Genomic DNA, 24017 nt, shown 5'->3' on the forward strand with positions numbered 1-24017 from the left:
TCAAATGGCACACATTATCATTCAAATACACACACATCATCATTCAAATGACACACATCATCATTCAAATGACACACATCATCATTCATCTTCATTAGGCTTCTAAGCATGCAAAACACAAGTAGCTTTTTGTTTCATCATGTTAACAGTTTTTTTTAACTGTTATGTCCAAAGAAGCTGAAAAAAATAATAGGAAATGAAAGATTGTTTTAATTACATATATATTAACAATGTCATCTACATATGCATATAAATATGCTATGACCAAATTTCATTCAGATATATTAAACATGTTTCTTTTTTTCCTTAAATTATGCAGACAAGCCAGTCTGAGACAGATATATTGCTGAATTGTTGAAGACATATACAGAGCAATAAATTATACTAACAAGCCAGCAGGACATAGATTGATGAAATGGGACAAACCAATGTATGACTGATATGGATGAAAGAATGGATTAAGCCAGTCTATGACTGTCCTGGATGATGGACTGGGAAAAGACATTTTAAAACTGATAGGGATGAAGGAATGGGACAAGCCAGCTTATGACAGATATGAATGAAAGAATGGAATAAGCCAGTCTATAACTGATATAGATGAAAAAATCAAACAAGCCAGCCAATGACTGACATGAATATAATAATGGGACATGCCTGCTTAAGCTTGATATGGTATAAGGAAGGGGACAAGCCAGTTTGAGATAGAGAGGTGTATGAAGGGAAGAGACAAACCAGTCTGAGACAGATGTATGGATGAAGGGATGGGACAAGCCAGTCTTAGATGTGTCCATGAATGGATGAGAAAAGCCAGTCTGAAACAGATGTATGGATGAAGAAATGGGACAAGTCAGTATGAGACAGATGTATGGATGAATGGATGAGAAAAGCCAGTCTGAGACAGATGTATGGATGAAGGGATGAGAAAAGCCAGTCTGAAACAAATGCATGGATGAAGGGATGGAACAAGTCAGTATGAGACAGATGTATGGATGAAGGGATGAGAAAAGCCAGTCTGAAACAGATGTATGGATGAAGAAATGGGACAAGTCAGTATGAGACAGATGTATGGATGAATGGATGAGAAAAGCCAGTCTGAGACAGATGTATGGATGAAAGGATGAGAAAAGCCAGTCTGAAACAGATGCATGGTTAAAGGGATGGGACAAGTCAGTATGAGACAGATGTATGGATGAAGGGATGAGAAAAGCCAGTCTGAAACAGATGCATGGATGAAGAAATGGGACAAGTCAGTATGAGACAGATGTATGGATGAATGGATGAGAAAAGCCAGTCTGAAACAGATGTATGGATGAAGGGATGAGAAAAGCCAGTCTGAAACAGATGCATGGTTAAAGGGATGGGACAAGTCAGTATGAGACAGATGTATGGATGAAGGGATGAGAAAAGCCAGCCTGAGACAAACATATGGATGAAGGGATGGGACAAGCCAGTCTGAGACAGATGTATGGATGAAGGGATGAGAAAAGCCAGTCTGAGACAGATGTATGGACAAAGGGATGGGTCAAACCAGTCGGAGACTGATGTATGAATGAAGGGATGGGGCAAGCCATTTGAGGCTGATGTATGGATGAAGGAATCGGACAAGCCATTCTGAGACTATGTATGGATGAAGGAATGGGACAAGCCATTCTGAGACTGATATATGGATGAAGGGATGGGACAAGCCATTCTGAGACTGATATATGGATGAAGGGATGGGACAAGCCATTCTGAGACTGATATATGGATGAAGGAATGGGACAAGCCATTCTGAGACTGATGTATGGATGAAAAAATGGGACAAGCCATTCTGAGACTAATGTATGAATGAAGCAATGGGACAAGCCATTCTGAGACCGATTTATGGATGAAGAGTTGGGCAGCAACAAATTAATGAAGAGCATAACAATTTTAGGCTGACACACTCCATTTATAACTATTGTTTGGATGCAGTTAAAATTTAAAAATTGCTAATTACCGATAGTTCAGCAAAACTGATCAAGTACAGATTTCATTCAATTTTATTCACTTTCTATATTTTTCATGGAAAATGTCATGCTTGCATACTTCATAATGTTGCTTTGTGTCTGAGTTCACAAAATTGTCATTGTCACCAGACTGTGTTAAAAATCTCGGATTGGCTGATACTGATTTTTGACAACCAATAGAAAAATAAAAGTGTATTTCTGAAATGGTCTATTATTGATCTAAGAACCATATCTGATTGCAGTGAATGGAAAACATTAATTTTACAGGTAAAGAAACAATTTATTTTTTAATTAGAAACTTCAATCATTAATTGAATAATGAAAAATGAAAATTATATCTTTGGTCTTTTGGATTTTTTCACGAATCTTTGTTTTTTTCATAATGATTACACCACAATAAAATACCTGCTGAAACAGCTGATTCTTCAATATCTCTTGGACTTTTCCCTCCACATTGATTTCATCTATCAAAGACCTACAGTGACTTCTTCTCAATCGAGGTGAAAGCTGAATGTCTGTTTCTTTCTTACGTTGTTTGCACAAGTCTGAGACGGAAGCTGACCTCTCTAAAGGCTCATCTGCATTGAGATGGCCAGAAAACATTTCATCATAGTCCATGGTCGCATCCTTCTTATCACTTCCAATATCTGAATCAGAAATTGCCCGAGTCAAACCTTGCATTGATGCCCAATATCGTTTTATCACTTTAGTCTGGAATTTTAGTGTGTTCTTTTTTGATGCAAGAGAAGTGGCAGATACATTTTTTTCACTATGTTTCTCTGCAGAGCTGTCATAGTCTTCTTTTTCCTCGGGGATATCTGAAAGGATGTTGTCTTCGCTAATGTGGAGGGAAGTCATATCTGACCCTCTATCTGATGTTGAACTACTGCTGTCATAACTTCCCTCACGAAGAAGCCCAATACGATTGTGGCATGGTATACTTGAATCAAAATCCAGTAAATCTGAGAAATTGTTTTCCTCAATATGAACACCTGAAATATTATTCATCTGACAAGTGTTAGTCGGAGCACTGAAGGTTTCATCGAAAGATGCAGATTTGCGAAAGAGCTTCATGGGTGATAGGGGACATTCATTTTTATTGCTTGTATCCTGTAATCTCATTGCATCCAATTCAAACATTGCACGCATAGCCTTGACCTTTCCAAGTGAACCATAAACATTTGGCTTATCTTCACCAGACAAGGAATTCTGGGAAGACAAACTTTGATTGGAGTTACGAATATCATTACTGTTAGTTGAACTTTCCAAAGCTGAGTCAGGATCACTCATAACGTCAAAATAAGTTTTATTTTTTCTATCATCCATTCTTGATCTGCTAGGACTTTCTTTTGCTGAATGAAAAGAATCACAACTATGTCCACATTCGTGTCTGTTCTCCATGCTCACATCAGAGAATTTTTCCATTGCTTCCGGCTGCACATCACTAGACATAGTGGAATAGCCATCATCCTTACTACCTGAACGCTCAACTTTTACTTCATCAAAATTGAAACATTCAATCTGTTTACAGTTTTCAACTCCGGGAATATCACTTAGTGATGATGACTTGCCTGCATTTATTTTTGGACTAATAATATCAATCATGTTGCTATGGGAAATGTCAGATGAAAACTGATAGCAGACAGTCTGCACGTTACTAACAGGTGTAAAATCTGAAGCAGTCACGATAAATTCTGATGTAGTTCCAAGAGAGCTTTTTATGCTTGTATCAGTAGGGGAAGTCTTTGGTGTACGTGTAGGTTTTTGTGGAACTGGGGGTGGAATTTTCACTGACTTTTTTGCTGAAACTAGTTTTGGTATTTGTGACACATTTTTTACATTTTTATCGCCTTTTTGTTGCTCAATCCGAGAAGCATCTGATTGCAAATTCAGATTGTTAATTTTGCTAGATTCAGATTTTGAGTTATCCCCCTTGGACTGATTTTTCTTCCTCATATGTTCTTTCTGCTTTAAATTTCTAGCATAGGAGAGTTGATAACTCCAGTCATCATCATCATCATCATCATCATCATCCTCCTCATCATCAGAACTACTGTCAGTGCTTGAAGATGACACATAATCATAAAATACTAAACTCTTGTCATGTGGTGCAAGAATCAGAGACTTTGGACGTTTTGATTTATAATCTAAGACAGAGTGAGATGAAATTTGAGATGCTGTTAAACTTTTTGTCATGTTACGTTGCTCTGAGTTTTCAGTGTCCTTAACAATATCTGGTTTTGAACTGTGAGAGTTTTTTGTATCTGCAGAAGTCACTAAAGTTTCCTCTGGAGAAGTCTTAGACATTGATTGCTTAGCAAAGTTCTTTAACTTTTCTGCATTTAAATATATACAATTTTCTGCACTGAAATCTGTATCTATTGGTGTGTCTACATTATCCAAGGAAATATCAAGAAGTTCATCTAGAGAGACTGTAGATGCAACACTGAAATCCCTGGACACAGGACGATTGAAATCACTATCTTCATCACTGTAATCATAGAAATATTGTCCTTTCGAACCACCAGGTGGACAGTGTCCCTGAGACAGCCCGCCTGTAACAGAGTACTCTCCCTTTGTTACAGAGTTATTGCCCTTTGTATCAGCTTTTGATGAATTGCTCTCAGTTCTTGGTCTTGCATAAGGGTTTGTTTTGGGAGGGATCATGGTCCTTTGAGGTGGTGCATTGCTAGAGCTGTTAATATGAGGATTTGTCATAGGCTTTCCCTTCAACTGTGGCTGAACTATACTCTCCCTTGATTGTTTTAAAGATTGATTCCCTGCAGTTTCAGACTTTGTAGGAATTCTTGTAACTTGCTTTGTTGGTTTTGTGGCTTGAGAACCCTGATGTTGCAAAGGAGAATGAGAAGAAATTGGTATCTGAGACACCATATTAGGCTGTGGTAAATATGAGATATGATTTTGTTTCTGTTGGCCGGCCTGAGAAGGAGACTTAGCTGGGGGATGACTTTGTCTTTGAGCACAGTGACCAGTATTACCCAACTTTTTAGCAGAATCTTTGCCTATGGAATTAGGTCTTCTCTGTTGGTTGTGTTCATTACTTATGGAAGCACCAATATTACTGTTACTACTACTATTGTGAACTGGAATTCTAGACTGTGATTGCCTGTTGCCTCCCTGTGCCCCAACACAGTTATCCTGAGGTAAATACCTAGAACCAGTCTGACGAGGCAGTGGACCCTGAGATTGAATCACTGAAGGCACAGTATTAGACTGAGAAACAGCCATTGTTGTCTTTGAGGTCTGAGACTCATTAATGGACCCTGTTATATTACTTGACCCTGTAGCACCAGGCCATTGATTATGAACCAATTCCACATTGGACTGTGTTGAGTTGCTAGGAAACTGGGCCTTGCTGCAAGGTAAAACTACTGAGGTGCTAGGTAAATGGGCAATATCAGCTGGCAACACTGCCTTTAATGACTGTGTAGAAAGTCCAGATTTTGTTCTACTGAGAGAAGAAGTTGAACTAGTTCGTAACTTTCTAGGCCGTTTCATCAAGGATGAAGTGGAAGAACTTCTTTTGGCTGTAGTTCTGTTATTAGCACGTTCATAGACACTAACATGTTTCACTTTTGGACTTGAGTTTGTTGCTGGAAATTCTGTCTCTATTTTTGTACGACAGCTAAATTCTTCAGATTGTAGTGTTTCAGTCATGCCATTGCATAATTCAGGAGTAGACTGGATGCTGCCAGTCAAGGAGACAACACTACGACGTTTTCCTGGAAAACCTAAATGGTCCTGAAGCCAGGGCGGTGGTGAACTCATCTGTGGCATGCTAGAAAAGTTGTCAGACATCTGCAAAAGATATAAAGTTGTATTTAATAAGGAAATATTCCATTGAAAAGGTTGAGTACTGCGAACTGTACATCATATCTGACCTCACCCTAGTAGCTCCATTTTATAGTCATCTTTATAGGCAGTGGTATGGCATGGCTGACACTAGAGATTACTAGCTAATGGGTTGCAGTAACCATGACCTTTGGTCCAAGAATGAAGTCATGAGCTAACCTTTACTGTGCATAAACCATTCTTTTCTTATTAGAATTACTTTGATCTTCATTGTTTGCCTTTAATTTTGTACTTAACTAAATGCTAGTCATCCACAAATCTGTTGAGGGAGATTCCGTTAGACAAACCTTTTTATACAGAATCCATCTTTCTGACTCAGTCACCTTGACTATTACAATTTTGACCCTAAAATCAATATGCACTTTTCTTACCTTATGTCTTAGCCCACCAAAGTTTGGTCAAGGTACACTGTCTTAAACTATAGTTATAATCAGAAACACAATTATCCTCTTTCTGTCAGTGACCTTGATCTTTGACCCCAAACTTAATATGGTTCTTTCCATACTCAAAGTGTAAGTTATCCACAAACTTTGTCGAAGGTACCTGGACACTGACATATAATTAAATTTATGTGCCAAAACCAGCTGTAATTTTTCTGTCTCACTAACCTTGACCTATGACTTTTTAACCCACAAATTAATAGGCTTCGTCCTTATTATTATCAAAACCAGTTCTCATCTTTCAGTGCCATCTAAGGCTGCAATGTTTACCAAATTGTCTAAATATTTACATGTTTTACAATAACTGAAACAAGAGTGACTAATCAAAACAATCAGAAACTCAACTTTTCTCACCACCTACACTTGAATCTTAGCGAATAGCAAACAGCTAATGTAAAATGCATGCGGTGCCAGACTACTCCACTTGCAGCTGTTTCATTTTCTGTACATCCTTCACTTCACATTATAACAGGCTCAGTTTACAATTAGACATGTCCTTGTTCAATGTATGGGACAATTTCAGTCAAACATCTCAAGAATTATAGTGATTTCTTTTAAATGTGTTACATGTATGTACATGATGAAAAACTCGATACTGGATCAAGACATACTACCTGGACATGACATACTACCTGGACATAATGAAAAACTTGATACTGGATCCAGACATACTACCTGGACATAATGAAAAACTTGATACTGGATCCAGACATACTACCTGGACATAATGAAAAACTTGATACTGGATCCAGACATACTACCTGGACATGACATACTACCTGGACATGATGAAAAAATTGATACTGGATCCAGACATACTACCTGGACATAATGAAAAACTTGATACTGGATCAAGACATACTACCTGGACATAATGAAAAACTCGATACTGGATCAAGACATACTACCTGGACATGACATACTACCTGGACATGATGAAAAAATTGATACTGGATCCAGACATACTACCTGGACATAATGAAAAACTTGATACTGGATCCAGACATACTACCTGGACATAATGAAAAACTTGATACTGGATCCAGACATACTACCTGGACATAATGAAAAACTTGATAATGGATCCAGACATACTACCTAGACATAATGAAAAACTTGATACTGGATCTAGACATACTACCTGGACATAATGAAAAACTTAATACTGGATCCAGACATACTACCTAGACATAATGAAAAACTTGATACTGGATCTAGACATAGTACCTGGACATGATGAAAAACTTGATACTGGATCCAGACATACTACCTGGACATGATGAAAAACTTGATACTGGATCAAGACATACAACCTGGACATGACATACTACCTGGACATAATGAAAAACTTGATACTGGATCCAGACATACTACCTAGACATAATGAAAAACTTGATACTGGATCCAGACATACTACCTAGACATAATGAAAAACTTGATACTGGATCTAGACATACTACCTGGACATAATGAAAAACTTAATACTGGATCCAGACATCCTACCTGGACATAATGAAAAACTTGATACTGGATCTAGACATAGTACCTGGACATGATGAAAAACTTGATACTGGATCCAGACATACTACCTGGACATGATGAAAAACTTGATACTGGATCCAGACATACTACCTGGACATGATGAAAAACTTGATACTGGATCTAGACATACTACCTGGACATAATGAAAAACTTGATACTGGATCCAGACATACTACCTGGACATAATGAAAAACTTGATACTGGATCTAGACATATACCTGGACATAATGAAGAACTTGATACTGGATCCAGACATACTACCTAGACATAATGAAAAACTTGATACTGGATCCAGACATACTACCTGGACATGACATACTACCTGGACTTGATGAAAAACTTGATACTGGATCCAGACATACTACCTGGACATGATGAAAAACTTGATACTGGATCTAGACATACTACCTGGACATAATGAAAAACTTGATACTGGATCCAGACATACTACCTGGACATAATGAAAAACTTGATACTGGATCCAGACATACTACCTAGACATAATGAAAAACTTGATACTGGATCCAGACATACTGCCTAGACATAATGAAAAACTTGATACTGGATCCAGACATACTACCTAGACATAATGAAAAACTTGATACTGGATCTAGACATACTACCTGGACATAATGAAAAACTTAATACTGGATCCAGACATACTACCTAGACATAATGAAAAACTTGATACTGGATCTAGACATAGTACCTGGACATGATGAAAAACTTGATACTGGATCCAGACATACTACCTGGACATGATGAAAAACTTGATACTGGATCAAGACATACAACCTGGACATGACATACTACCTGGACATAATGAAAAACTTGATACTGGATCCAGGCATACTACCTAGACATAATGAAAAACTTGATACTGGATCCAGACATACTACCTAGGCATAATGAAAAACTTGATACTGGATCTAGACATACTACCTGGACATAATGAAAAACTTAATACTGGATCCAGACATACTACCTGGACATGATGAAAAACTTGATACTGGATCCAGACATACTACCTGGACATGATGAAAAACTTGATACTGGATCAAGACATACTACCAGGACATGATGAAAAACTTGATACTGGATCTAGACATACTACCTGGACATAATGAAAAACTTGATACTGGATCCAGACATACTACCTGGACATAATGAAAAACTTGATACTGGATCTAGACATACTACCTGGACATAATGAAAAACTTGATACTGGATCCAGACATACTACCTGGACATGATGAAAAACTTGATACTGGATCTAGACATACTACCTGGACATAATGAAAAACTTGATACTGGATCCAGACATACTACCTGGACATAATGAAAAACTTGATACTGGATCTAGACATACTACCTGGACATAATGAAAAACTTGATACTGGATCCAGACATACTACCTGGACATGACATACTACCTGGACTTGATGAAAAACTTGATACTGGATCCAGACATACTACCTAGACATAATGAAAAACTTGATACTGGATCCAGACATACTACTTGGACATGATGAAAAACTTGATACTGGATATGACATACTGCCTGTTCATGTACACTTGGTATTGCAGTAGGGTCTACAATAACTGTGATACTATGTAGTGGCTTGCAAAACTTGAAACTTCTATTCTGTCGTTTTTATCTGTCACTCATCAAAAGTACTGATAACAAACAAACTTGTTGTAGGCAAATACTGAAATTCTGATCTTTTCCTAGTGATGTCACATTCAATATGAAAATCTTACAAAAATACGCTTTAGGAAAAGAATAAAAATAAAGTTCCTATTGAAAAAAAACAACTGAAGCAAAGATGCAGCATATATGCAATTTGATTGGAAATGGTTTCTCCTGCATGAAGGACAGTCACATGCATGTTTATTTATATGTTTACAGATTTTGTAAACATTAACTGGCATTAAACTAAACTAATCAGTTTACCCATGTGCATGTTGTCATCTTAGTCCCATCAACAACGTGTGGTAACGGCAGATGGAGTAAAACTCAAGCTATTGTGTGGAAATGACAAAGGTAACAGATTCACAGAAGTATGGATGGACATAATGATGGATGTAAAATTACAAGCCACACCTTTGGTCAGCATATAAATGGAAGGCTTTTTCCTCTCTCTAATTAATATATATATATATGTATATACGGTTTGGTCATTTATTTTTGGTTGAGTAATTTCTTTAAAAACTAAAATAGTTTTTGCAAACACAATATGACCCATGTGGCCTTGCAGAAGATAGAAGGATTTAAGTAGTGCATCCATAGAAACTGTCAGAATATGGTTGCCTTGAATGTTGGAACTAAACAAAACCCCAACAGAATGTCTGTAATTATATGTAGCATTTACTGACCTTGCTACCTATGTCTGGAGCGAATTCATTACCATTCCGTGAGGTACGAGCTATAAAAGTTCTATTGCATACAAGAATCTCACAGTGTGCTTGACCAGCTCCAATGTGACATAATCCACAAACCTTGTGAAATCACAAGAACACGAAAAGTAGGTCAATGTGATCTACCCCATCATGAGAAATATCTGTCAAGATAAATGCATCCACCAAGTTTCACGATGGTGTATGCAAGTGCCTAAGAAACAGATAAACGTAAAAAACATATCATAATGACAAGTGCACAAAGTGAGTCATCATGACCTACATTTTGGCCTGTGATGAACAGATACCTCGGCATTAAATACTCACATCCAGTTTCATGACTGTACATATAACATTGTTACTGAAAATGAGCTAATGGCAAAGCTTAACGTTTACTCCTTAGTGCACAAACACAACACCGCCATAGTGATACATATGCAAATAAAATAAAGTCTATCCAAATGAGGAATTAGACGCACCTGCTCACTAAACATGCTCTGTATGGATTCTATACTGCCCTGTAAAAACACTTCATGGCAATGCTGGTCTCCCATACTCTGTATAGATTCTATACTGCCCTGCAAAAACACTTCATGGCAATGCTGGTCTCCCATACTCTGGCATGTGTTCTGAACCATCTGTTGAGGAGGCTTATAAAAATGAAGAGTGTCTATTTAGCATATTTGTATACAAAGACAGACAGATGGACAGGCATGCACAAACACACACATAGAAACAAAAGCCAATTAGAGACGGAATGAAAGAAAGAAACAAAGATAGATAATTAAGTTATATCACATGCTGACATTCTAGCTATGCCAAAATTAAAGTGTTTGCATATATTTCACTTGAATGATCTGAAATACTTGCATTTTAGGTCATGTCAAAAAATATCCGTGTGTTAAAATGCATTCAAAGATTTTCAAACTAAATGAAATCCCCACCTATACATGCATTTGGTCTCTTAATTCAACACATATCCAATTTATTCCAGATGATTAAGTGAAATGGATCACGACAGGAAATATGACAAATGGCATTTGTATCGCTAAGCAAAATGGCATTATGACATGTGACTGTTTCAGACCTTTATGGCATAGATTTACATTACAATATTACGTGATCTGAACCTGAATGGATCATGATGATTCAGCTATTTTTACAATGTTACCACTTTTTAAGATTGTCTATGAGAATGATAAAGTGAGAAAGCATTACTATTAAGGTTGACATATATCCTATTTTTCCCAGACATGTCCTCCTTTTGGTCCTTAAATCTTTAAAAAGATACTGATAAGATACACCCAATCTCCAGTCTCTTCTCTTTTGAAAGTTAAAATATAGTAATCCTATAAGTGAGAGAACCTTATACTGAGGGATGTTCCAACAAGGCTGTGCCTTCATAGTGTATTTAAAAACAAAAAAAATGCAGTATTCGATGATTTGAAATCACATTATTATTCGTTCTCATGAAGCCTAGTAAAAGTAAGCTGCAAAGTTTGACCAATTTATTATGCTGGTGTTATAAAAGAAGCAGTGGTACACAGGTATTTATAGTGAGGGAGTACTTTACCTGTAAAGCAGGCTCAGATGTGACCCCTATCATACGTTGTTGAAACATTAAACTAAGGTGCCGATTCTGCATCTCTAGGTCTCGAACTCTGCCCTGCAGCTTCAAACATTCTTCCCTCAATGTTTTCTGTGCCAGCAGTGCTTGGACGACTTGGTTGGCAATCTCATCAAGGCACTTCTCATACTGCTGTCGCTGCTGCTCATTTTCTAGGACCAGGGAGGAGTTTTCAGCTTCCAGCATCTTCAAGCGTTCCAGAAGAAGTTTGGATCGGTCTCTATCATCTGGTTTGCTGTTTAACTGAAAATGTTTTGTAAGAACTTGTAAAATAACCTGTCTATTAATCCTAAATCTCTCTTTTGTATCCATTAATCCTAAAACATTTTTAAATATTCATTAATTCTAAATCTTTATTTCCTATCCATTATTCCTAAACCTTTCAGGACCCTCCATTAATTATTAAGTCTTTAACAACATTCCATGCAACTGTTCAATCCATTTTCCATACCAAAAATGGAAGTCTTCAGGTGTTTTCACTGATATTAATCAAATATGGATATTCTAAGATTCATCAAATCAAACTAAAGGCTGCATACAACTGCTTATTTAATGAAAACAGCCTATGTGTAATGAAATATTTAAATATCCTAAAGAAGACTATATATGAGTAAAATTAAATAGCAGACTGGAAACAAATACCATTTATATTTTATTACTGTCACTGCACAGATATTTCTAGATGTAAATGGGTAGATCTCTCCATGCCAAAGTTTAGTAATGGGACCTACAAAGTATATTTTGTCCAAAGCAAGCTGTGTGTCGTATCATTTAAATGTTCATTCTTGAATAGACTGTGTATAAGACGGAAGCTTGTCTTGACAGTCACACCAGGAAAGTGGAGTAATTTTGCAAACCATTAACATTAAGGTCTGTGAAAACTGAATTAGCTGCCCGTGCCATATGGTAACAAATACATGCAGTGCAAAAGGAGTTAGATAAATTATGCTCAGATTGCTTCTCAGCCATTTCATCAGCCAGTTACTGTACATTTCATTTTAATGTTTAATAATAAATTCTCCGCTACATATTTTGAGTCGCTTTCTTTTTAAAGCATCACATTGGAGTCCTGCTGAACCTTGAAAACAGGAGAGTGTTATGGAATGTTGTATTCAACGTCTTAAACTATGTAACAAAAGGAAGCATGAGGCTTAGTGATAGGTCCTGAAAACATCATTATAATCTAGGCAGATTTTAACATCCACATCTGTCCCCCCTGGAGGCTTAGTGACTGGTCCTGAAAACATCATTATAATTTAGGCAGATTGTAGCATCTACTTCCCTCCCATGAGGATGGTGTTAGGTACTGAAGAAATCATTATAGTCTAGGCCGATGTTAGCATCCATTTCTATTCAAGAGGTTCGTGAGAGGTCCTGCAGCTATCATTATAATCAAGGAAGATTTTAGCATCCATTTATATTCAAGAGGTTGGTGAGAGGTCCTGCAGTTATCGTTATAATCAAGGCAGATTTTAGCTTCCATTTATATCCAAGAGGTTGGTGAGAGGTCCTGCAGCTATCATTATAATCTAGGCAGATTTTAACATCCATTTCTATTCAAGAGGTTGGTGAGAGGTCCTGCAGCTATCATTATAATCAAGGAAGATTTTAGCATCCATTTCTATTCAAGAGGTTGGTGAGAGGTCCTGCAGCTATCGTTATAATCAAGGCAGATTTTAGCTTCCATTTATAACCAAGAGGTTGGTGAGAGGTCCTGCAGCTATCATTATAATCTAGGCAGATTTTAACATCCATTTCTATTTAAGAGGTTGGTGAGAGGTCCTGCAGCTATCATTATAATCAAGGAAGATTTTGCATCCATTTCTGTTCATGCAGAGGCGTAGCTGGGGGGGGCAGGGGGGTACATATGTCCCTGGGCGCCAAGGCACAGGGGCGCCAAAATGAGGCTTACAACGTTACATTATAATAAGTAAACAAGGGTAATATTCAAAAATGTGATTAAACGGGGAGGGGCTGGGGCGCCAATTTTATAGTTCGTCCCCGGGCGCAAAATATTATAGCTACGTCTCTGTGTTCATGAGGTTGGTGAGAGGTCCTGCAACTATCATAATAATCAAGGCAGAGTTTAGCATCCATTTTCCTACCTTGAGGATGATATTAGACCCTGAGAAAATCATTTTTTTATGCCGATTTTAGAATCCACTTCACTGGTACATAGCATATGATATGTTCTGAGCAAATCATTATAATGGTAGTCTATGTAGATTTTAGCAGCCATTTCCTTCCATGAGGTATGCTAGGATCACAACACTGGTGCTCAAAAGTGGCTTTTTTTAATAACATTTAACCACCACCCCCAAAGAGTGGGCATTAGGGTGCAATGATTATGGCCTACGTTGGTATTATGTCTAATACTGTATAGTTCCATAAATGCAAAACCAGCACTGCATATCGCTTTTGGATCTTATAACATTATTGTCATTTCTAGACTATGTTTTTTAACATTTACAAAAGAAATTAATTTCTGTCATTGATCTTTAATACCTGAGATTCTAGTTTCTTCACCTCATTCAGCAACATCATGTTTTCACGCTCAAAGTCACTTAGGTGGGCACGATGCTTTTGAAGATTGTTCTGAGAAAAAAGAAAGGATTGCATACTTAAGGTAATTTTACTGGAAAAGCAAGTAAAATATGCTCATTAGAAAAGAGAGTTAAACATCATGTTCAAAAAATATAAAAGGAAACTTTCTTCATAAATAATAATATGACGCAGACTTTTGATTATTTCTAGCTGATTATGAAAAATCAGAATCCAATTCTTACTCTGATTAATTTTCACACTGTTCGTGTTAGGTTAATTGCTTTCACAATCGCTAGTGTTAGGATACTTGCTTTCACAATCGCTAGTGTTAGGATACTTGCTTTCACACTGCTAGTGTTAGGGTACTTGCTTTCACACTGCAAGTGTTAGGGTACTTGCTTTCACACTGCTAGTGTTGGGTTACTTGCTTTCACAATCGCTAGTGTTAGGATACTTGTTTTCACACTGCTAATAACAGGGTGCTTCTTTTCACTATTGTAATAAAACTATAGCATTTTCTTACACTGTAACAGCTTAACATTTTTAAATCATTAAATTACAATATTACACGATTCTGTCTATTTATTATTTTTCACTGGCTGACATGACATCATGAGAGTTACAATGTTTCATGTCACTACAAGACTTCTGTCAAGCAATAATGTAGTTTGTATGCATCATGCCATTCAAATGTCATTTTTCTCTATAACAAAACAAGTTAAAATTTCAATTATTTGCAATTTGTAATGCAATATAACAATTACAGAACATTGTTTCTGTGAATACGTAAGTTGAAAGACACAGCAGACCCATTAAACTGTCCTCTGCTTCATGAGTCAGTAATTTTATAATATACAAGTGAATGTTTTCTTTGTACCTTTTACACCTTCTGGTCATATGAGTGAATGTTTACATTGCACATTTGACACTGTCTGGTCATATGAGTGAATGTTTACATTGCACATTTGACACTGTCTGGTCATATGAGTGAATGTTTACATTGCACATTTGACACTGTCTGGTCATATGAGTGAATGTTTACATTGCACATTTGACACTGTCTGGTCATATGAGTGAATGTTTACATTGCACATTTGACACTGTCTGGTCATATGAGTGAATGTTTACATTGCACATTTGACACCGTCTGGTCATATAAGTGAATGTTTACATTGCACATTTGACACTGTCTGGTCATATAAGTGAATGTTTGTGCAAGTGTGTAATTTGGATTTTTAACGTAGCTTCAATAATTTTTCAGTCATATCGCTACAATGTCTGGAGTGTGAGAGTTTATTGTGATGTCTAGCACTGGTGCATCATGCTGCAGACATTATGTCCCACCCAGTTACATTATTCTGACACCAGGCTGACCAGTCCTAACACTAACCTCTTAATGCTGAGAGCAAAGCGAGGCAGCTGTTAGTACCATTTTTGTAAGTCTTTGGCATGACTCAGCCGAGGATTGAACCCACAAACTCCCGCATCCGAGGCAAATGCTCTAAACACTAGGCCACAAGTGAATGTTTACATCGCACATTTGGGAACATCTGGTCATATAGGTGAACATTTACACTGCACATATGACACCGTCTGGTCATACAAGTGAATGTTTAGATTGCACATTTGACAGCATCTGGTCATATAAGTGAATGTTTACATTGCACATTTGACACCGTCTGGTCATACAAGCAAATGTTTACAATGTACATTTGACATTGTCTGGTAATACAAGTAAATGATTGCATTGCACATTTGACCCAGTCTGGTAATACAAGTAAATGATTACATTACACATTTGACACTGTCTGGTCATACAAGTACCTCAAGTCTATCTTGTGAATGACAAGCATAACTGAGCATGTGATCATGCACAGAAAGAATAATCTGACCATCAGTTACTAACTTAAATATAAAATGTAAAGCATCCAGATTCCATTGTTATCATAATGACAACCAATGGTGGAAATTATAAATGACAAGATTTGTTGGTATGACAAGCAATGGAGGTAATACTAGAAAGAAGTATTGTATTACAGAGTACAGTATATACTCACGTATAAGTCAAATGTAAGTGCAAACTACGCTGATCCATATCTGCCATTGCATAATGCACTTGGTATATATGGGTTCATGTAGTTTCTTAAGATTAAAAAAGTAGAACAAGGAACACAGACCATGATATGCTGTCCCATTATGCAGTGGCAGATCAGGTTTTGTGTTGGTTGCAATTGGACCTGATTTATAGGAGAATATATATATTGTACATCATCATTAATTAAACTGCAGGGCTGTAGGTGCAGTGTAATCTGTACCAGCATGACAAACGGGGAAAAAAGCAAGAAAAAAACAAAGCCAAAAATTATGTATAAAATACTTATCCAAACATAACTTTCATCAATATCTTGTTCACATCTTCCAAAATGTCAACTTCTGCCAAAAATCAACACTATCCAGAGAATTCCTTATTCTATGGAAAACTCCAAAAGACTTCTCACCCGTCTCAACCTACAGACAAGAAAAATCTAATCCAAAGCAACCTATTCTATGTTCCCCTAAAAATTAAAGTCTCTGAGAAAGCTTCTTTCCCAATAAACACCTGTACTGATCAATACTACTAGGCTTCTGTAGCTATATATGGGCAGACACTTGTTTCCATGACTCATATCTGCTGAGGACAGAGGCTGTTCATTTAACTTTAAATGAACTAACAGATGATCTCTTTGCACACAGATCTGTAAACCAACAGTACATAAGCATTCTGCAGTAACCTAACAATGTGTTTTTATGTAGCAACCCAACAATGTGTTTATTATGTAGCAACCTAACAATATGTTTATTTTGTAGCAAACGCCTTTCTAAAAGATAATTAACCTGTATAATACTGATTACTCTGTTTCCAGGTATTACCTGTATATTACTGATTACTAAGTTACCAGGTATTACCTGTATATTACTGATTATTCTGTTACCAGGTGTTACCTGTATGTTACTGATTACTCTCTTACCAGATATTACCTGTATATTACTGATTACTCTGTTACCAGGTATTATCTGTATATTACTCATTACTCTGTTGCTAGGTATGACATGTATAGCACTGATTACTCTGCTACCAGGTATTACATGTATATTACTGATTTCTATGTTACCAGGTATTACCTGTATAGTACTGATTACTCTGTTACCAGGTATTACCTGTATATTACTGATTATTCTGTTACCAGGTATGACATGTATAGTACTGATTACTATGTTACCAGGCATTATGTGTATAGTACTGATTACTATGCTACCAGGTATTTACCTATATAGTACTGATTACTCTGTTACCAGGTATTACCTGTATTATTATGGATTACTCTGTTACCAGGCATAACCTGTATGATACTGATCATTCTCTTTCCAGCAAAATGTTCTTGATATCATTGTCACCTCCATAATAGTGACAACTATCTCTCACCATGTCACTGCCACCTCCAAGAAAGATAAAACTATTTCCCACCATGTCACTGCCACCTCCAAGAAAGATACAACTATCTCTCACCATGTCACTGCCACCTCCAAGAAAGATACAACTATTTCCCAGAAAGATACAACTATTTCTCACCATGTCATTGCCACCTCCGAGAAAGATACAACTTTTTCATGTCATGTCACTGCCTCCTCCAAGAAAGATACAACTATCTCTCACCATGTCACTACCACCTCCAAGAAAGATACAACTATTTCCCACCACGTCACTGCCACCTCCATAAACAAAACAACTATCTCCCACCATGCATTTGCCACCTGTGTGATAAAGACAATAATGTCCCTCCATGCCACTGTCACCTCCATAAAAGTGACCATTCTCTTTCACCATGTTTATACAGTACAGGTGAGATAAAAAAAAAAAAAAAACTTCAGTTTATTTATGCTTTAATACTATCTCAGGTGACTGAATGAAAACAATGAAGCCTGCACAGTACATCAACATCCTACAGAATGATAACAATTATCAGGGCATTTTTTTTACTTCTGAAAGGAACATGATTTTCATTATGTCTGTGCATAAATACAACGTAAAATCATAATAAAATTCCTTTTTTGGAGCAAATGTCTATTAAAAGTTTAGTGTAGTTTGTTCTTTTATTAAATTGGCAGATGATATATCATCCACAGTTAAAGTCAATTTTTGAATTTTATATATTATGGTTTGCTAATTAGAAAATACATTTCTGAAGAATTAGAATTAAATCTTGAAAATCCAAACATTTTATAGCAAATTACTTGTATAGAAATTTATCCTTTCCTTGCATTAATGATGCATACCTCATACGTAGAGGTCAGACTGGCTTTTTCCTGTTTAAGCTGGTCAATCTTGGTCTTGTACTGCATCATGCCCTGAACTGCCTCCTCCATCCTGGAAAGAAAATTACAGGATAGTTATCCAGGACCTGTAGTTTCAAGAGTTTGGAAACTTAGGGTAAGGTTTTCACACTGGTGAGAGATACTTGTACTACTGTGGGACAAGGTCTGGCTATGAAAACAAACAAGCATGTAATTTACCAAGCAGATCCCCTGTTAGCCCTGTTCACCAACCAGCAATAAAAAGAAATCTCTTCTTATTCCTCAATTCTGTCTTTGTGTACTTTTAAAGCACAAATCCTGAAAACTAAATTATCTAAAACCCCTGGATCAGAGATAGAACCTAAAATGTAAATTTCACCTACATTGTAAGCAACATAAACACAATGTAGTTCAGAAAAGCTATTTATTTTAATTATGATGTAAAATTTAGTAAAGGTCCAACCAATGGCAATCTACAAATATGCCAAAATTCTGGAGACAGAAAGAGGAATGCAGACTGAGATGCATGATCTGTTGATATTTGTACACAATTTTAGTTTAGAAATCTGAGTCAGTCCTGCCATTAAACATCCAATGATTGTCCCTGTCCAATTTTAATAGATTGTATCTTCTGGTTTTTAATACAGTCTTCTGTAGAGAAGACCTCTGACATATGTTTGTCTCTTGTAAAGACAAATAAAATATACATACATTAACAGTTAATTGTACACCAAATCCAGCTCAACTTTAAAATATATTTTACACCATAAACTGTAAGTCATGATGACATCTTGATATCAGTAAAAAATGCATGAAATAAATGTATCTCTATTAAAGTCATAATTGTATTTACATTAAATGTATCTCTATTAAAGGCATAACTGTGTTGAAATTAAATGTATCTCTATTAAAGGCATAACTGTCTCTACATTAAATGTATCTCTATTAAAGGCATAACTGTCTTGACATTAAATGTATCTCTATTAAAGGCATAAGTGTCTTCACATTAAATGTATCTCTGTTAAAGGCATAACTGTGTTGACATTAAATGTATCTCTATTAAAGGCATAAGTGTCTTGACATTAAATGTATTTCTGTTAAAGGCATAACTGTGTTGACATTAAATGTATCTCTATTAAAGGCATAACTGTCTCTACATTAAATGTATCTCTATTAAAGGCATAACTGTCTTGACATTAAATGTATCTCTATTAAAGGCATAACTGTCTCTACATTAAATGTATCTCTGTTAAAGGCATAACTGTGTTGACATTAAATATATCTCTATTAAAGGCATAACTGTCTCTACATTAAATGTATCTCTATTAAAGGCATAACTGTCTCTACATTAAATGTATCTCTATTAAAGGCATAACTGTGTTGATGATCAGAGCACCTCCCTGCTGCTCTGTACCCTACACTGGCTATCCATTCGATCCAGAATCAAACAAAAAAATTTGTTCTCTCTGCTATGTTTCACTGTCGGACTCTGGTCCAACATACCTATCTGACCTCACCCATGTTAACAGACCAGCAAGATACTTATGCTCTTCTTCTGACAATCGTATACTCATTATTCCCACTATTGAAACAAAGTCATATGGACAACGTTCTTTTGCATACCAGGGCCCAGCAATGTGGAATGAATTGCCCACTGAACTTAGAAACAAAGACACAGTGATCCCATTCAAGAGTGCTCTCAAAACTCACTTATTTCGACTGCAAGAACAAACTTAAAGACCTAATAATGTTTCCTACCTTAAATATTCTCAGTATGTTTTCTTATGTTTTCTAATTTCATGGTGTTTGTTTTTGTAATCATATCATTATATGTTTTTTATCTTATAGGTGTTGTCTAATGTTGTAAAGCTCTTAGAGCTTCTAAAGATTAGGCGCTATACAAAGTCCTAATTATTATTATTATTATTATTGTTATTATTATTATTATTAAATGTATCTCTATTAAAGGTATAACTGTGTTGATATTAAATGTATCTCTTGTAAAGGCTTAATTATATTGGCATGAAATGTGTCTTTATTAAATGCATAATTGCATTGACACTAAATGTATATCTATTAAAAGCATAATTGCATTGGCATTAAATGTATCTCTATTAAAGGCACCATTGTGTTGACATTAAATGTCTCTGTTAGTACATAACTGTCTTGACATCAAATGTATCTCTGTTAAATACATAATTGTGTTATCATTAAATGTATATCTGTTAAATGCACAACTGTATTGACATTAAATATATCTATGTTAAACACATAATTGTGTTGACGTTTAATGTATCTCAATTAAAGGTATAACTGTGTTGCCATTACATGTATCTATATTAAAGGTATAACTGTGTTGCCATTAAATGTATCTCAATTAAAGGTATAACTGTGTTGCCATTACATGTATCTATATTAAAGGTATAATATCGTGGACATTAAATGTATCTCCATTAAGGGCATAATTGTGTTGCCATTAAACGTATATCTATCTGTTAAAGGTAAAACTGAGCAAAAAGAGAACAAAAGATAATTCAGTCACATGATTTGCAATGAAATACTGAAGAGAACAGAACACAACTAAACATGTATTATCTCTAGGCCATAAAATGCAATCCATGACTATACAACATCTGTATGAAAGACAAACACAGATAATGTTCATCACCTGCCTCTAAACTGTAAAGGATTTTTGAATTCAAATGGAATAAGATACTTTAAAAAATAATGACCTATTAGCAAGAACAATAATAGGTATTGAATAATTTGTAAAAACAGCAATTGTTATTTGGAGTGCAGTTAATATACTTCCCCCTATTTGTCTCCCCAAAACCAGACTATAACTAGCATGTTAGCCTCTCAAACAAGTCTGCTGTTCAATTAGTCACATGTCATTTTGATTTGCTAATTAGAGTTTCTGGTTATTGCACTGCCAATAGTCCATTAGTTGCAGATTCTGTGCAGCCAAACTCCCCCATAACCAGACAAAGACACAAACCAATTATCATCCACCATTGATTCCTATTTAAGAGTGCAATGTCCATTACTCTTTCAGCAAATTATCTGACAAAGAGACATTTTTATTGGTGAAATTATTTACATATTAAATTCAAATGCCACAAAATATATGGAATTGCTACAGCATCAGTTTGATGATATAACATTAATTCATTTTGTCAAAGTGGCATGTGTGAGAGGCAAGCAAATTAAAAGTTGACGCATGGGGATTAAGGCCTTGTCCACTGCGCTTTTAGCAAGGCTTGTTCACTGTCACATATGGCTACCACAAATCAGATTAGCTTGGGCCAGAGCACTTGTGTGTTTTCTTACAAAAATGCAATGTCATTGTTTGTCTTCATCAAAATACTTGATGTATTAGTCATCCACTGAACTTTCCTATTTCTATTGTAAAAAGTCAACATTAACTTACTGACCAAAATCATATCAGATGCAATATTTCAACAACTTACATAAGGAAATTATGTCAGAGGCAACATTTTGACAACTTACTAAGGAAATTGTATCAGAGGTAACATTTCAACAACATACACATTTCAACAACTTACTAAGGAAATTGTATCAGACGTAACATTTCAACAACTTACCAAGGAAATTGTATTAGAGGCAACATTTTGACAACTTACAAAGGAAATTGTATCAGAGGCAACATTTTGACAACTTAATAAGAAAATTGCATCTTGGGCAACATAATGACAACTTACCAAGCAAATAATGTCAAAGGCAGGAATTATCAAAACTTGTTAACCAAATTACAGACACCCTTATGAGAACTAACCATAACTAACTCCAAAGTAATATAAAAACTTGAGCAAAAAGTTTTTAGATTAATGTGAATTCATGCATGTCAAAATATGTGGATACTATCTACCAATCAGATATGAGCTTTCAAAAGTAACAACATTTCTGACTGGTTGACACAAATTCTCAAGTTCAAATCTAAGGTCATGTGATTTTTTATTTTATCATTTACAGACCTGGTCTTCATTATAAAGATGTTCAGTTGAGGCAGGTCTCAAATACAGTAAAACTTCCCTCAGCCCAATAATGGTAGAGCCAATCCATTTGGCAGAATACAGTAAAACTTCCCTCAGCCCAATAGTGTTAGAGCCAAACTATTTGGCAGAATACAGTAAAACTTCCCTCAGCCCAACAATGTTAGAGCCAAACCATTTGGCAGAATGTGGAGGTGTCCAGTATACTGAGGTATAATTTTGCTTTAGAGCAGCTCAGCAACTGTAAACTATGTGACCAGTCTACAGAAAGAGGTCATAATAGACAGGGATTGATTTAGGGAAGTTTCACTTTACAACTTTCCAGTTGAAAAAATGTCTTTCTGCAAAAAAGGCTCCTCTAAATTAGTCGAAATTATCCAGTTAGAGTATGATATAATTTTGTAAGATACTGGCCTTTCAAGTCAGGCGATTACTTTTTTACACATCATGATTCTATTTTTTATAACTGGTGTAATGGATCTAAAAGTATTCTTAAAAATCAGAGTGTGAGGTTGTTCAAGGTATTAGGAACAGGAATTTTTTTCCCCAAAATAATCTTCACACCTACTACCTTTCATATGCAAAATTATCATTTCCCAGAGTACTGCACTTCTAGATTAAATAATGAAAAGTTTCAATATAATCAACTAATCCACCCACCCCCTTCTCAAAAGCATATCACTCTGAGTTGAAACAGATTCTGTAGTGTTTGCCTCCATGCATACAGAAGGTTGGTTTCAAAATCTAAAATATTTTGAATAATAATCATTACTTTCCAAACTGTATCAGTCTTGTGCTTTTATTTTGTCAGATCTGCATAGAGGTACATGTTGTCAATGGTCCTCATAGAGGTACATGCTGTAAATGTTTCAAATAAAGGTACACGCTGTCAATGGTCCTCATAGAGGTACATGCTGTCAATGGTCCTCATAGAGGTACATGCTGTCAATGCTGTGTATAGGTACATGTTGTAAATGGTCCTCATAGAGGTAAATGCTGCATAGAGGTAGGTGCTGTCAATGATCCTCACAGAGGTACATGCTGTCAATGATCCTCATAGAGGTACATACTGTCAATGGTCCTTGTAGAGGTACATGCTGTCAATAGTCATCATAGAGGTACATGCTGTCAATGGTCCTTGTGAAAACTATAAACACAGTTAAATTGATTTGCTATAATGTTTTAAATGGCAACTTGTTAAAATGATCTGTTAATTAAAGCTGATCTACCAGTATTAAGTAAATCACTTTTTCTTTTATGT

At 36.0% G+C, this 24017-nt stretch overlaps 1 protein-coding gene across 3 annotated transcripts in view; it reads right to left on the reverse strand.

The window, feature by feature from the left end:
- Nucleotides 1-24017, reverse strand: part of LOC149790569 (uncharacterized) — a 191274-nt gene that overhangs the window by 18093 nt on the left and 149164 nt on the right. For all 3 annotated transcript variants that reach the window (XM_089972637.1, XM_089972638.1, XM_089972639.1), the window contains 5 exons: nucleotides 18726-18816; nucleotides 14373-14462; nucleotides 11814-12110; nucleotides 10720-10890; nucleotides 2394-5807 (listed from right to left, as the gene is read on the reverse strand). In XM_089972637.1, the coding sequence (XP_089828763.1) occupies nucleotides 2394-5807; nucleotides 10720-10890; nucleotides 11814-12110; nucleotides 14373-14462; nucleotides 18726-18816 (4063 nt within the window). The remainder of the gene's footprint in view (nucleotides 1-2393; nucleotides 5808-10719; nucleotides 10891-11813; nucleotides 12111-14372; nucleotides 14463-18725; nucleotides 18817-24017) is intronic.

This window comes from Sinohyriopsis cumingii, chromosome 10 (genome assembly GCF_028554795.1).
Source record: "Sinohyriopsis cumingii isolate HCF-2022 chromosome 10, ASM2855479v2, whole genome shotgun sequence".
In the NCBI taxonomy this organism is placed as follows: Eukaryota; Metazoa; Mollusca; class Bivalvia; order Unionida; family Unionidae; genus Sinohyriopsis; species Sinohyriopsis cumingii.